Source organism: Lontra canadensis, unplaced genomic scaffold (assembly GCF_010015895.1).
Source record: "Lontra canadensis isolate GAN:19392208 unplaced genomic scaffold, GSC_riverotter_1.0 scaffold174, whole genome shotgun sequence".
Taxonomy (NCBI): Eukaryota; Metazoa; Chordata; class Mammalia; order Carnivora; family Mustelidae; genus Lontra; species Lontra canadensis.
The window spans coordinates 1,079,365-1,094,006 of NW_022631168.1; the positions used below are offsets into that span (position 1 = coordinate 1,079,365).

Sequence of the window (14,642 nt, forward strand, 5' to 3'; positions counted from 1 at the left end):
AGGGGGAGGCGGGTGCCGCAGGGCCCCTCTGAGCCGCCCGGCCCCCCCAGATCGTGTACTTCACCGCAACATTCCCCTACGTGGTCCTCGTCGTGCTCCTGGTGCGTGGCGTGCTGCTGCCCGGCGCCTTGGACGGCATCATCTACTATCTCAAGCCTGACTGGTCGAAGCTGGGGTCCCCTCAGGTGAGGGCGAGGTGTTGGGGGAGTGAGGTGGGGGGCGGGCCAGGCCGCAGGGCCCCTCACATCCTCCCTTGGCCGACCCCGCGCAGGTGTGGATAGATGCCGGGACCCAGATTTTCTTCTCCTATGCCATCGGCCTGGGGGCCCTGACGGCGCTGGGCAGCTACAACCGTTTCAACAACAACTGTTACAAGTAGGTGCCCCCCCACCCCTGCCCCCCCCGCCCCGCCCCGCCCCGCCCCTGGGCAGCAGGCAGCCTGACCACCGCCCCTCTGCCCCCAGGGACGCCATCATCCTGGCTCTCATCAACAGCGGCACCAGCTTCTTCGCTGGCTTCGTGGTCTTCTCCATCTTGGGCTTCATGGCCGCAGAGCAGGGCGTGCACATCTCCAAGGTGGCGGAGTCAGGTAAAGACCCCCCCCCCCCCCCCCCCCGCCCCCGGGCCGCCGCGGCCTTGGCCTTCCGGCGCACCGCGCTCGCAGACACACGCGCCAGGGGTCATCCTGGGAGCCGGAAGAAACGGTCCCCGAACTTGGCCCGTCCCTCTGGGCCAGAGGGAGGCCCAGCTGTTCCCGAGGGCTGGAGCCTCGTGGGCCCGGCCCCGCGGAGCCTTGAGCTCCTCCTGTCCACCCGGCCCCAGGGCCTTGGCGCAGGCCCCGCCCATCTGTGAGGCCAAGGTGACCACGGAAGCCCACCGCCCCTCCCATCTGCCGGAGGGCGCAGGGCGAGAGGAGGGTCTTCCCGGGCTTCACGGGGACCTGTGACCGCAGTAGCGGCTGGAATCCGAGGCCGGGAGTCCAAGTCAGACGACCCGCCCTTAGGGGCTCGAGTGACACCCGGCAACACCTTGACCCGAGAGGCAGGGCAGGGCCCTCGGCCACGAGATGGGCTGGCGTCCATGTCCATCCCTTTGGGAAGGGGGGACGAGGAAGGCAAGCGACGATGACCGATGACCGTGGAACGCGGGTGGGGCACACCCGTGTCTGAACCCTGCCCCTTCCCCTTCAGGGCCAGGCCTGGCCTTTATCGCCTACCCCAGGGCCGTCACGCTGATGCCTGTGGCCCCCCTCTGGGCTGCCCTGTTTTTCTTCATGCTGCTGCTGCTCGGCCTGGACAGCCAGGTTTGCCAGGGGTGACAGAACATGGGGGCGGGGGGAGATGGGGGGGCAGGGGGGGGGGGGGCCGGGCCGGCGGGGGGGGGGGAGGGGCGTGGCCTCAGCGCCTGGCCACAGTTTGTAGGTGTGGAAGGCTTCATCACTGGCCTGCTCGACCTCCTCCCGGCCTCCTACTACTTCCGTTTCCAAAGGGAAATCTCTGTGGCCCTCTGCTGTGCCCTCTGCTTTGTCATCGACCTCTCCATGGTGACCGATGTGAGTGGGGCCGGGACGGGGGCTCCCCCTCTCCCCCCTGCCCGCCCCCCGCAGCTTCCATCCGCCCCGCCGCTTCCCCTGACCGGGCTCTGTCCCCAGGGCGGGATGTATGTCTTCCAGCTGTTTGACTACTACTCGGCCAGCGGCACGACCCTGCTCTGGCAGGCCTTTTGGGAGTGCGTGGTGGTCGCCTGGGTGTACGGTAGGTCTGCGGGGCCGGGTGGGGGGGAGGGGGCGTGGCCTGCAGGGGAGGTGAGGTCTCTAGCTCCAGCGCTCGTGCCCCACCCGCCCCAGGAGCCGACAGGTTCATGGATGACGTGGCCTGCATGATCGGATACCGACCTTGCCCCTGGATGAAATGGTGCTGGTCCTTCTTCACCCCACTGGTCTGCATGGTAAGGGCCAGGGGAGGCTGGGCAGGGGGAGGGACGCCGAGGGACCTCCGGCGGCTGAGAGCCGGGGTTCTCACCCGCAGGGCATCTTCACCTTCAACGTGGTGTACTACAAGCCGCTGGTCTACAACAACACCTACGTGTACCCGTGGTGGGGCGAGGCCATGGGCTGGGGCTTCGCGCTCTCCTCCATGCTGTGTGTGCCCCTCCACCTCCTGGGCTGCCTCCTCAGAGCCAAGGGGACCATGGCTGAGGTCAGTCTTCTCCCGTCCCGCCTCTCCCTTACTCCACTCCCTGCCTCGCACCGGCTCAAGGCATTCCGTCTCCGTCCCAAGGGCCCGTTCTCCCGCCCGCTAGGACGGACCGGCGCTGGGAGTCTCCGGGGCCGGCTCGGGGGAGGGGGGTGGAAGGAAGGCAGAGCCTCCGGGGCCTGAGGTCCCTGTGGGGAGAAGACGGGTCTGCCCCTTGCCCCTTACCCCTTTCCCTGGTATAGAGAGTGGGGTGTGTGGTCAGTACCCACGGGAGGAGGGCCCTTGGTCCCCCAACCGGTGGCGGGGGGGGGGGGAGTGGACAGAGGCCGAGGGCTAGCATGGGCACCTCCCCCACCCCTCCCCTCCCCGGGCCATCGCCCAGGGACTCAACGTGTCCCTCTCCCCTGCAGCGTTGGCAGCACCTGACGCAGCCTGTGTGGGGCCTCCACCACTTGGAGTATAGAGCTCAGGACTCGGATGTCAGGGGCCTGACCACCCTGACCCCAGTGTCCGAGAGCAGCAAGGTGGTGGTGGTGGAGAGCGTCATGTGACAGGCGCCCTGGCTCCCATCACCAGCTCACCCTCTTGTAGCCATAGCAGCCCCTGCTTTAGCCCCCCCCCACCCCTCCGGGGGGCTTGCCTTTCCCTGACACTTTTGGGGTCTGCCGGGGGGGGGGGAGTGGGAGGAAGCACCACGAGTGCTAAGCTAAAATAACTTTTTCCATTTTTAATAAAACGCCAAAAATACCACAACCCACCAAAAATAGATGCCTCCCCCCCACCACCACCCCCCAACGGAGCTGGTACGCACGCTGCTTCCCAGGCCCTACCGACCGCGCCCCCGCCCCATGCCCGCTGCAGCTGTGTCTCCCCCGGCCCCAGCACGCCTGCCCCTCCGGGCTGTGCCCGACGCTCCCTCGGGCGGCCCGTCCACCCCAGAGGCGGCAGTGGCAGCTGGGGGACCAGGGCGGGAGAGCCAGGGCGGCTACTTCAGCTGGGCCCCACCCCTCTTCCCGTCCCTGTTCTAGAAGCTTAGAGAGCCAGCCAGCAACGGGACCTTCCGGTTCCTGCGCCAGTTGCCACCAGTATCAGTTGTGGGAGCTTGTGTACGAATGCATGTGTGCGTGAGTATGTAGGGTGAACCTAGATCTCTTAGCCAAGGTCACTACCAGGTGTAAACTGTGCCTGTGGGCAAACGAGGCTTGTATTTTGCACATTTTATAAAAACCTGAGGAAAGAGATTCCTGCTTGTATATTTCTAAAGAGAACAGCCCGACGTCCCGACTCTCCCTGCCACTCCCGGTCCCTCTGAGCACCCCTTAGTCCTCTGCCCCAGCCAAGGAGTGTGAATTTATAAATCTAATTTTCATAGGCAAAAGCTTCAAGCTGTTGAGCGTGCGAGTCTGTCGTGTGGGTGTGCATGTGCAGTCCCGGGCCCCAGACCGGGGTGGACAGAGACTGCACGGCGGGGGCGGGGGCGGGGGCACTGCAGGAGCATCCCCCTACCCCCTCTGCCCGCAAGCCGGCAGGGTGAGATGCGGCGTCGTGACCCCCGGGGGACCTGGGGCCCCTCGCCTGGCATGCTCAGGCTCGCCCGCGCCCTGCCCCCCCTCGGCCCGGGCTGGGCCCGACTGCAGGGATCTGAGGTGGGCACCAGCCAGGGAAGGCCTGCGCCCAGGCACGGCTGCCACCTGCAAGCTTAAAGCGGATGCACCTCCCGCGTCTCAAGTCTTCCATTAGCAGCTTTAATTAACCCACGTGTGTGTCACGTCCGATCCCGAGACGGCCGAGCGGACCCTAGAAGGGCTTCCCCCACGCCGCCCCGACGTGGGTCGGAGAGGTGGGCCTGGGTGAGGGCGGGGGTCCACCGAGGACATTCTTACTGTGCTAAAAAGCCACTGCAAACATAGCAATAAAAACATGTCATTTTCCAAAGCTGGCTCCCGAGCCACCTCTGCTTGTCGTGAGGGGTTGGGGGGGCGGGGGGGGGAAGTGGGGAGGCATCCCCACCTGGAGCTGCTCCTCAGGGCGTTTGTTCCGAGGATCCGTGCGGGCGCTGTTCCAGGACCTGGGAGCGGAGCAGGTCCCGGAGCCGGCAGAGCACCTCTTCCCCACGCACCCGGTACACGGCGGGAGAGGAGAGAGAGCAGGGCAGGTGGGTAAGGGATTGATGAGAACACACAGGGAAGAACTATTTGCGGGTCAAAGTTATAGATTTCAGGCAGGATTGGAGGTGAGGATGAAAAGTGTTTTCTAAGTGTTAGGCTTGGCTCGTACTGACGTAGGCCCATCAGAGAAGAAACAGAGTGGACAGACTGACAAACGAAAAGCTATTCCCGGTGCTTTCCGCGTACCCATGGAATCTCTTTCTGGTCACTGTCACGTGCAGCCTGCTAATTCCTGTGCCTTTTATTTCCATAGAAATTTTTTCACACCTTAGATTGTGCTGTGTCCTGGGGCCCCCATACCCCCTCGTGGCCTCTGACTTTTTGGCCCTGCAGATGACCCCTCTGCACCTGGCTCCGGGGCTCCTGTCCAGCTCCCCGGATGGCTCAGTTTTTCTCCATCATTCAGCCACAGTGCAAGGTGGGCTTGGAGGGATCCCTCGGAGGGTTGGGCGCTATTTGAATGATTGCCATGAACTGGGGTGCCGGTAAGCACTGACGTGTTCCACGGTTGCTCCCCGTTTCGGGGAGGCATGGGAGGGAAGTATTTCTGCATTATACAGATCGTTCATAATGCGCAAGCATGTGTGGGCTTATATATACACAATAAATCAATAAGAAATACTGGAAGAAAATGTAGATGAGCTTTATTTGATTTTTGAATGGAAAAGCCTTTTCCAAGCCTACCAACAACGGAATAATAATAACCAGTCACATTTATTGGGCGATTACCATGTTCCAGTTGGTGCTCTACGCACTGACTATGAGTGAGCTCATCTCCTGATACACCAGCATTTTACTGCGGTTATCTTTAGTAAGTAAGATGACCGATCTTTGTTTTCTTTTCCAAACTAGCCCATATTTTCTTTATTTAAAATTTTTTTTATTTTAAAGATTTTATTTATTTGTCAGAGAGAGAGAGAGAGAGGGAGCACACACGCAAGCAGGCAGAGGCGGAGAGAGAAGCACTCTCCCTGAGCAAGGAACATGATGCGGGGCTTGATCCCAGGACCCTGGGATCATGACCCGAGCAGAAGGCAGCGGCTCAACCAACTGAGCCACCCAGGCGTCCCTATTTTCTTTATTTTTGACGGTGAGCATCAATCACCTTTGTAATCAGAACACAAATTAAGAAAGTTATTCAGCAACTGTTGTTCAGAAAAACTTCTAATTAGTTCCCAAGTGAACTACTTTGCTGAAGTTTTAATAGTTTCGTTCAATTCATCGGAGGCCAATCTTTCTTGAAAGTGCTTCTAATTGGCCCCTTTTCTTGATACGGTTAGGATTGTGATAAGGTCCCTGAAGTCTTTACCAAACCCTAGCCCCAGGCGAACCACCTTGGGGCCAGCGCAGCACAGCTTCGTCTGCCTTCAGATATTGAGCTGGTTCTAAAAAGCGACCTTTTCTGAATTGCACACGTAATGTTCATCCTTCCTGGAAAGTTATTCCTCCAGAGGACAAAAGGTAGTTTGCTTCATCAGCATCTCATCAATATTACATGAAGAAATCTTTTGCTTTTCTCCCCCTTCCAAGTACTCTGCACACGTGCACATATGTGTGTGAACACAGTAAACACAGGCAGCAAGACACTCAGGAGGGCTCAGCCCCCCATGGCCCTCTTCTCTGTAGTGCCCACACCAGGCTGTGTAGCAGTCATGGCCTTCGTGTTTGTGAGGCACAGAAAACTTGCTTGGAATGTAGTAAATTTATCTATCTATCTATTCATTTATGATTTTATTTACTTGACATGAAGAGAGAGCGAGAGAGAGCGCAGAAGCAGGGGGAGAGAGAGGCACAGACAGAAGCAGGCTTCCTGCTGAGCAGGGAGCCTGACGTGGGGCTCGATTCCAGGACCCTGGGATCATGACCTGAGCTGAAGGCAGACACTCAACAGACTGAGGCACCCAGGCACCCCCCTTTTTTGGTAGTAAATATGTGAGAAACACGTAAGGCCTGGTCTGTAATGACTATGGTTAAGAGGTGACAGGGCAGGGCATAAGGAAGGTGACGGTTAAATCATCATGGATCTCTGCCAGTTCCAGATAGTCAACATTTTTCTTGAATTCCCGAGCTCTGAGTCAGTTAGCCACCCAAACCAGGACATTCTGTAGGCCCCCAGAAGCCAACCAGCCCCTACTGACCTCACTATACTTCCCCCACTCCCCAAATGCTTCCGTCTCCTAGTGCTGTCTTGATGACAGGTGTTTCCACAGCCGCTCATGTTCTGATGTCATCTCCCATCCAGTGAATCCCCTCAAACGCGTCCCAGCCATCCTTCCTAGGCCACCCTAGGCCACGCTGGCATTTTCTCTCACCTTACGGATTCCTTGGCGCCTTCCCTCTGGGAACGTGCCCCAGCCCAGACTGCTGGGGAGGGTAGCGGGCTGTCACTATTTCACCTCTGACCATTCCCTGCCCCACACCCCTGCAGGGGCCCTGTGACCGCGGAGCTCTCCCTCCTCGCCAGGGTACTCTGTGCTGCCTGGAGTGGGGGGACTTCCTGTCCTTGCCCCTCCCCGTCCCAGGCTGGAAGCACACGCGCACGTGGGTGTGTATGTGTGTGTGCACGGGGCCGCCTGGGTTAGTGCTGTCACTTCCTCCTCTCACAGAGAGCAAGGCCACGGTGTATGGGAACCTGAGGCTGTGCTTCTGCCTGTGACGCTCTCATCGGAGTTGCCTTCAGTGAGAACGCGAGCAAGACAGTCATCAAAAAGGGGTCATGGACTAAATGCTCCTTGAGTTGGGCCTTAAAGGAAGAGTGGAGGTTAGAGCTATGGCACAGATGCCACAGAGCATTCTGAGCAGGCGGGTTACTTGGGCAAAGGGCCTCATTGGGGCGCCTGGGGGGCTCAGTCGGTTGAGCATCTACCTTCAGCTCAGGTCATGATCCCAGGACCCTGGGATCCAGCCCCACATCGGGCTCCCGCCTCGGAGGGGAGCCTGCTTCTCTGTGTCCCTCTGCCCCTCCTCCTACTCCTTCTTTCTCTCTCTTTAAACAAAAAGGAGGCTCATCAGTACCTTTACCTCTTAAAACTCTTTATTACGGCAGTTATATGGGTACACACAGGCGAGAGAATAGGATTGGAAACCCCCACCTTCCCTTCACCCAGCTTTAGCACTTGTCAACATTTCACTGGCTTACTTTGAAAGCACGAGAGGATTAAGGGGAGAGAGCTGCAGGGTACCTTTCCGGAAGTGAGAAAAGAAGAGGCACCCGGATAAGGTTGTCCAAGTGCAGGCGCGCCCATGCACCCTTTAATAAGGGCATCGCATGGTCCTGACGCACAGCGGGTGACACCAGCAACAGTCTTGCTCCCTCTGTCCCTGGAGCTACATGGATTTGGTTGGGCCATGTGGCAGAGTGGAGGGGCCCGGCCTGCCCTGGGCCGTGGCTAACCACTGTGGCTGTGCATTCAGCACTGTGTGTGCCGGGCGCCAGGCGAGGGTCACTTTCTAGGCGTTGCGCGTAGCTTTCAGCAGACCTTTGTTAGCTCTGTACCGTCACCACGAATTTCTTGAGCAGAGACTCCAGGCGACTCTTTTCTGTTGTCACCATGTTCTCTCAGCGACTTGCAGTCACACTGACCAAAGAGCAGGGAGGGCCGGGCACTAGGAAAGTGATCCGCATGGTTCCTTCCCCCCAAGATCTGCCGCTTTCATTGCGGGGTGCTCCATCCGGTGGCTCTGAGGGCCTCTTTGGGGTGGAAAGTGAGGTCATCGCCTAGCACCATAAACAAGACAGTAAGAGCCGTGAACCGAAGCGAGCAGGCAAGGTCGGAGACATGCACTTCGAGCCTAGGGCAATGATGCTGACGGAACGCAGAGTCTAGAAGGAGGCGCTCACGGTGTTGGGCTTGTCAAGGTCCTAGGCCCCTTCCTTCCTGACCTTTCTAACACCATGTGGGTGTTCATAGGTATGGTGCTGGTTACTCCTTTCTGTGAATGAATAGTCTGTGACCATTGCATTAAAATAAGTTATCTTGGGACGCCTGGGTGGCTCAGTCGGTTAAGTGTCTGCCTTTGGCTCAGGTCATGATCCCAGGGTCCCGGGATCGAGGTCCACGTCTGGCTCCCTCAGTGGGGAGCCTGCTTCTCCCTCTGCTTGTGCTCTCAGTCTGACAAACAAATGAATAAAATCTTTAAAAAAATAAAATAAAATAAATTATCTTGCTGTCTAACTGCCCCCTGCCCAGGCTAATTCGTGAGCTCCTTGAGGGCAGACACGACGTCTTATGGTTTTCTGTATCCCAAGTCCCATGTCCAGTGCTTGACACACACAAGGTGCTCATTCATTCATTCATTCATTCACTCATTCACTCATTCAAGAGTTCTTCCTTCTAAGTGCTATGATGCAGGGGAACACGGGGACCCATGGCGTTTATCGTTTATCCCAGCCTTTGGGCTGGAAGTAGAGGCAGCAAACATTTTCTTAGGATTGTTACACCTGACCTGAGTCCCTGAATCGCAGAGGCCTCTGCTCAGCCGAACGGTAAAGGTTTTCATCCTGTCGGCACTTGGGCTCTGAAGATCTTCCTGCGCCAAAGCTTATGGGGATTCACAGTTTGATTACTTCTTACTGAACATCTATTATGTGCCAGGTTCTGGGAGGATAGAAATTCCTGATCGTTCTTGCCTTCAAGAGATGTCCACCTCTTCAGGCCTAGGTGATGAGTAAGCACACAGGGCCTCAGAAGAGGGGCGGCTCTCCGAGCCTGGCAGCTTGGATCAGAGGAGATGAGGTCCGCTCAGGCCCTCAGGAACAGGGGGCGCTACAGGATGAGGAGGGGTCAGCTGGCCCAGAGGCCAGAAGTGGGGCGATTGGGAAATATCTTCTGAGCATGGGGAATGGGAGGGGGATGGAGCAGGACGCATTGCTGATTCAGGAGGCATCGTTGGGTCTCAGGTGATCTCCAGGTTATTTTCTGATGATGTGGAATTCAGTCTCACACTTGGCTCTGCCTTTGCACTTCACCTGGTTTTGACTTAGGAACGCCTTGTATTTCTGTTCCTGCTGGCTCTTTGGCCAAAGAAGTGGTCGCCTTACTGTCTTGTTTGGTCAGCCCATGACCTTCTCCCCATCAGTGTCCTTGTCTGGCGGTACTCCAGATGGCAGATGTAACTGTCCATGAAGGGACAGTGAGACACCCACACACACCCGAGAACTGCCACATCTTGGGAGGCTGTCAGATTCGTTCTCTCTCTCTGACCACAGGAAAGGGGGCTAGAAGGTCCCGGTGCACAGGACCATGGAGTAGCCCTCAGAGGGAGGAGTGGAGCCACAGAGTGTGCTGTGGGGTGGCCGGCCGGATTCGCGAAAAGGGGCCAGGGCGGTTCTGGTGGACCCCGTCTTTCCCTTCACCTAGTGGCGGGTTGCTGCCTCATCTGGTTATAGCTATTGAAAAGTCTCCCGAGCGTGCCCTTGACTTCTTTGTTCCTCAGACTGTAGATCATAGGGTAGAGCATGGGGGTTACATTGGTGTAGATTAAGGACACAATTTTGTCCTGTTCTGGGGTGTAGCATGACTTCGGGTGAATGTAGATGAAAATGGCGCAGCCATAGTGCAGAACAGAGACCAGCAGGTGCCCAGCGCAGGTGGAAAAGGCTTTGCTCCTTCCCTTGGCTGAGTGGATTTTTTTAAAAAGATTTTATTTATTTATTTGACAGAGAGAGATCACAGGCAGAAAGGCAGGCAGAGAGAGAGGAGGAAGCAGGCTCCCCGCTGAGCAGAGAGCCCGATGCGGGGCTCGATCCCAGGACCCTGAGATCATGACCTGAGCCGAAGGCAGCGGCTTAACCCACTGAGCCACCCAGGCGCCCCGGCTGAGTGGATTTTGAGGATGGCGGCGATAATGAATGCATAGGACCGCAGAATCAGCAGGAAGGGAACCAGCAGGATGAGCAAGCAAATGAGGAAGACTGCAATCTCGTTGGCTCTCGTGTCTGAGCAGGCCAGAAAGAGCACAGCAGGGATGTCACAGAAGAAATGATTGATCTTGTGGGACTGACAGAAGGGCAGGAGGAATATCAGTGTGGTGAGGATGAGGGAGAGCGCAAACCCACTGACGCAGGCCAGAGTCAGCATCTGCAGACAGAGGGCCCTGGTGACGATGACCGCATAATGCAGGGGGTTGCAGATGGCCACGAAGCAGTCGTAGGCCATCACAGCCAGGAGGAAGCACTCTGCCCCACCCAGGGCGATGAAGAGGTGCATTTGCAAGGCACAGCCCAGGAAGGGCATCCGCTGGCTCCTGGATAGGAAATTGGCCAGCATGCGGGGATGATCACCAATATATAACAAATTTCAATGGTGGACAGATTGCGAAGGAAGAAGTACATGGGGGTCTGGAGGCAGGAGTCGATGAGGGTAATGAGCATGATGGTTGTATGTCCTGCCAGGGTGACAAGATGCATGGCTAGAAAGAGTCCAAAGAAGAAGATTTGCAGCCCAGCCAGGTCCCCGAAGCCCAGGATAATAAACTCAGAGTTTAAGGTGTAGTTTTTCGGCAACAGGCCCATCCTACATTCTCCTCCACAGAACTCCTAGGCTGGAAAAGGCAGTTTTCTAGCAATTCTCCAAGTCATGGAAGACCCGAGGGCCCTTGTCTTCATTCTATTACCTTTTCGAATTCTGCCCTCTCCTCACTGAGAATGAACTGTTCACTGTGACACCACTTTATGCCACCTGTGGAGTTGTTATAAAAAATGCAGTGGGGGTGAATAAAGTCTATACATGGAGTTGCCTTCACATTTCGGGGGCCCCCGGAGAGTGAGGCGTAGAACCTGCAGCAGCTGCTGCCTCTCCTGTTCTGGGGGTCCTCAGTGCCAGAAGGTCCCGGGTGCCGTGTCACCTCGTTCCGGATACGTACCCCCGTCCCTGGACTGACCTAGTCCCTCCCTGCTGAGGTTCCCTGCTGAGGTTCCCACAGCACTCTGGGCTTCCCCAACCACATTATTTACCATGGACTCCTGTGATTTAAAAAAAAAAATTTTTTTTGTCTGTGTAACCCAGTAGCCTTTGAGTTCCATGATAGCGAGAATGATGTCTTATTCAGCCTCTCAAATATTGGCTTACACGTACTGGGATTATCAATGACTTGAATAAACACCTGTTGCACGTTTCTCCATCCTCTACAGTTAGCACCGAGGACGCGCCTAACACAGGCTTGAACGAACGGTTGCGTGAGGGACTGGGGATGGCTGAGGTCATGCTCATGCAGGGAGGGTGTCGGGTGAGCAGAGCAAAGGGTGAAACGTGAGCCAGGTCCCAAGGAGCTAGCAAACAGTTGGAGTCGGAAGGACAACGCCAAGGACAGTGGGGGTTTGAGGGCCCGGTGGGACAATGGCTTTGCCTGGTCTGTGTCCGGATTCTAGAGCTGTAACAAAGCTGAACTCAACATGAATTAAGGGTCCCTTGGAGGGGGTTGTCCCCTAAGGGACAGAGTTTGCTGAGGTACACACCATTTCTACTGGGGCCACTGAGACTCAAAGTGGGTTTGGTGAAACCAGAAAACCCTTTTTTTTTAAGACGGATTGATTTATTTGCTTTAGCTAGAGGGAGAGTACGACTGGGGGGAGAGGAGCAGAGGGAGAGGGAGAGAGAGAATCTCAAGCAGACTCCCTGATGAGTGCAGAGTCCAACACGGGGCTCGATCCTGAGACCCCGAGATCATGACCGGAGCTGGAATCAACAGTCGGATGCTTAACTGTCGAGCCATCCGGAAAACCCATTCTGATGACAGTTTGGCTTGGCCTAGACCGTTGTGATTTCAGTTTTCCAATCACTTGCGTGTCACAGTATTATTTTGGTTTTTATTAACCTAATTGGTACTTGGATTCTTAGAGCTGGATGGGTCCCTAGAGGGCAGCTTGCCCACCCCTCACTTCGGAGCACACGGTCCTGAAGCCTTTCGGCCCGCTGAGCCGTGCCCTGCTCCCGACCTTGCCATCAGCCAGGAAAAGCCCCGCCTGCCGTCCCCGTCCTGGCAGAGCAGCCAGCGCAGCCGGGCGTCTGCTCTCAGCCTCCCTGGGGCCCGCCTGTCCCTGGGCAACTGTCTGTCTGGGAGCGCGCCGTCCAGAGCCGCATTCATTTTCCTCGGGCTCGGATCCTTGGCTTTAGCTTGGCCGCACCAAACCACGTCTCCTCCTTTCCCTCGTGGCTGTGCTGTGCAAATATGGGGATGCGTTTGTTGGGGCCTTAAACCTCGATAAGACTGAAGAACACACAAATGAAAGCGAAAGTCACACATGGTGCTAAGACTTCGGCGGCAAGAACTGAAAGTTAACGTCAAAGTTTCTGTCCCTTCGGTCCTACTCCCGCTTTCCCTGCGAGGAGTCCGCTCCCTGCTTTGTCCTGCGTGAATAAGCACACATCTGTCACACACAGCAGCGCGCACACTCGCAGGCGTGTACACACACATGTACAACAAACATCGCCACACACGCACACACTCACCCGCACACGCACACACACACACTCAGACACACCAGTACATGCACATCTGCCGCACGCACACATGGAAGAGCTCTGGCGCGAAGACAGCAAAGGCCCGCAGAGCTCTCATCGAATGCTCCGTCTGTAACCCTAACCCTGCTGGCTTCCCTCCTTCTTCTTAACCGCTGCTTGACAGATACTGTAATTAATTGTATTTGAATAATAAGAACACACAATAACAAATATAATCTACAAACAAAAGTAAGTAAAACAGAAAATAAATGATAATTCAATGAGTCTTTTATTACTTCCACGTTCAAGTGCTTTCTAGCCTTCTTATTGCCTCCGGGGTACAGAGCAGCTCCCCACACCGAGCCCCGAGCCCCGTGCGGCTGCCCGCGCTCCAGCTGCTCTGGCCTCACCACTCTCTCCCCGCGCCACCCCCTCGAATGCCCCGCTGTTATCTGGGGGGCGGACTGGCATGGGGAATGGAAATCCCGGAGAAGCCCTGTCTGATGCTCTTCTGTTATCGCCCGCTGTCAGGGAGGAAACTTGAGGAGGAGGGACAGCCCTTCTTCGGGGGAGCAGGGGCAGGGAGAGGTGGCCCGGATCTGGCAGCACAGCTTCCCGGGACCCGGGATGGAACTTTCCTGTGTGTCTGGACCACAGGGAGCGAAGCCTGGGAAGTACGGCCTGATGGCTGTTTGAAGGCACTGTCTTCAGAGGAGCTGGCATGTTCCGTCCCTTGAGTTAAATAGTCACGACGGCAGGACTCTGCAAGTCCTAGAGGACAGGTCAGGAAGGAGGCTGTCCCTGTGGTCCCCCACCAAGGGACGTGCCTTCCCCAGGTAATAGAGCTGAACCTACACCCAAACTCCAGCCCAGTGACTTCTGTTTTCTTGGCAAAAAAAAAAAAAAATGCAGTGTAGGTCTTGACAAGGTTATTTAACTCTGATCTGCTGAAAGTGCACCCAACAGACTGAGTGGGCCTCAGGCCGCTTTGAGAGGTTTGCTGGATTGGAATCTGGCGGGCAAGCCTTGCTAGGGAGGAACACAGAGTGGGCAAAGGAACCCAGGACTGGCGGCTTTCGAAGCCCCCAATATACAACGCCGGGAGTCTACAGAGGGGACTGGTCTGGCTTGTCCTGTGTTGTCAGCCTTGCTTACCTGAACGAGCTACAAGTGTGAGCTCTTGGGAACACTACTACTCTGCTGACTTGACCTTCTGTCTGATACCTCTGTCTCCCCATTCCCAGGCTGCAGATCGCCCGCCCGACGTCCAACCTGTGTCACGGTCTGCATCTTAGCAAAGCTGGACCCAGTTGCCCTCTGGGGTCGCGCGCTAAGGCGCGCATCCACCCAGCCGTCTACGTGATACGGTTGCTCTGGGCAGCTGACCACAGCTCTACCTTCCGTTCACTTTCATTGGCCACAGAATTGCTCTGAAAAGTCTCCTTATCATCACTGCCCCTTTTAGGAATACCAGGACCCGGGCCAAAGCCATTGCCATGTCTCAGAATCTTCCATTCCTTAGAGAGCCAGCACGGTGCTGGGTTCTGGGCCGCAGCAAGGAGAAGGCACTCTCTCTAGCATTTTGAGACATGGAAGATTCTGAGACATGGCACACCTATAGAGAGGAAACAGGACCCCCATGAAGCCTTGTTTATGCTTTAAATTGACCCTCCCCAATCATCCCAGTGGTTTCTGTCCATGATCCTGCCCCCTCCGCCCTCTTCTTCCTCCTTTCTCTCTCTTCACTCCTCTTGGCCACAGTTTCTTTTCTTTTCTTTTTTTTTTAAAGATTTTATTTATTTACTTGACAGATAGAGATGACAAGTAGGCAGAGAGGC

At 56.4% G+C, this 14,642-nt stretch overlaps 2 protein-coding genes across 2 annotated transcripts in view; one reads left to right on the forward strand and one right to left on the reverse strand.

Annotated features, from left to right (window-relative positions):
* LOC116860350 (sodium- and chloride-dependent creatine transporter 1-like) overlaps nucleotides 1-3,436 on the forward strand; it is a 9,128-nt gene extending 5,692 nt beyond the window's left edge. Inside the window, exons 3-11 of the mRNA XM_032846387.1 lie at nucleotides 34-185; nucleotides 272-375; nucleotides 465-589; nucleotides 1,191-1,303; nucleotides 1,415-1,552; nucleotides 1,652-1,754; nucleotides 1,847-1,947; nucleotides 2,028-2,198; nucleotides 2,606-3,436. Of these exons, the coding sequence (XP_032702278.1) occupies nucleotides 34-185; nucleotides 272-375; nucleotides 465-589; nucleotides 1,191-1,303; nucleotides 1,415-1,552; nucleotides 1,652-1,754; nucleotides 1,847-1,947; nucleotides 2,028-2,198; nucleotides 2,606-2,746 (1,148 nt within the window). The 3' untranslated portion in view covers nucleotides 2,747-3,436. The remainder of the gene's footprint in view (nucleotides 1-33; nucleotides 186-271; nucleotides 376-464; nucleotides 590-1,190; nucleotides 1,304-1,414; nucleotides 1,553-1,651; nucleotides 1,755-1,846; nucleotides 1,948-2,027; nucleotides 2,199-2,605) is intronic.
* Nucleotides 3,437-9,715: 6,279 nt separating this feature from the next.
* Nucleotides 9,716-10,877, reverse strand: LOC116860351 (olfactory receptor 10K1-like). Its single transcript, XM_032846388.1, is given in 3 exon segments — nucleotides 9,716-9,976; nucleotides 10,177-10,634; nucleotides 10,637-10,877. Coding segments are annotated over 3 exon segments (960 nt in total).
* Between the last annotated feature and the right edge of the window lie 3,765 nt (nucleotides 10,878-14,642).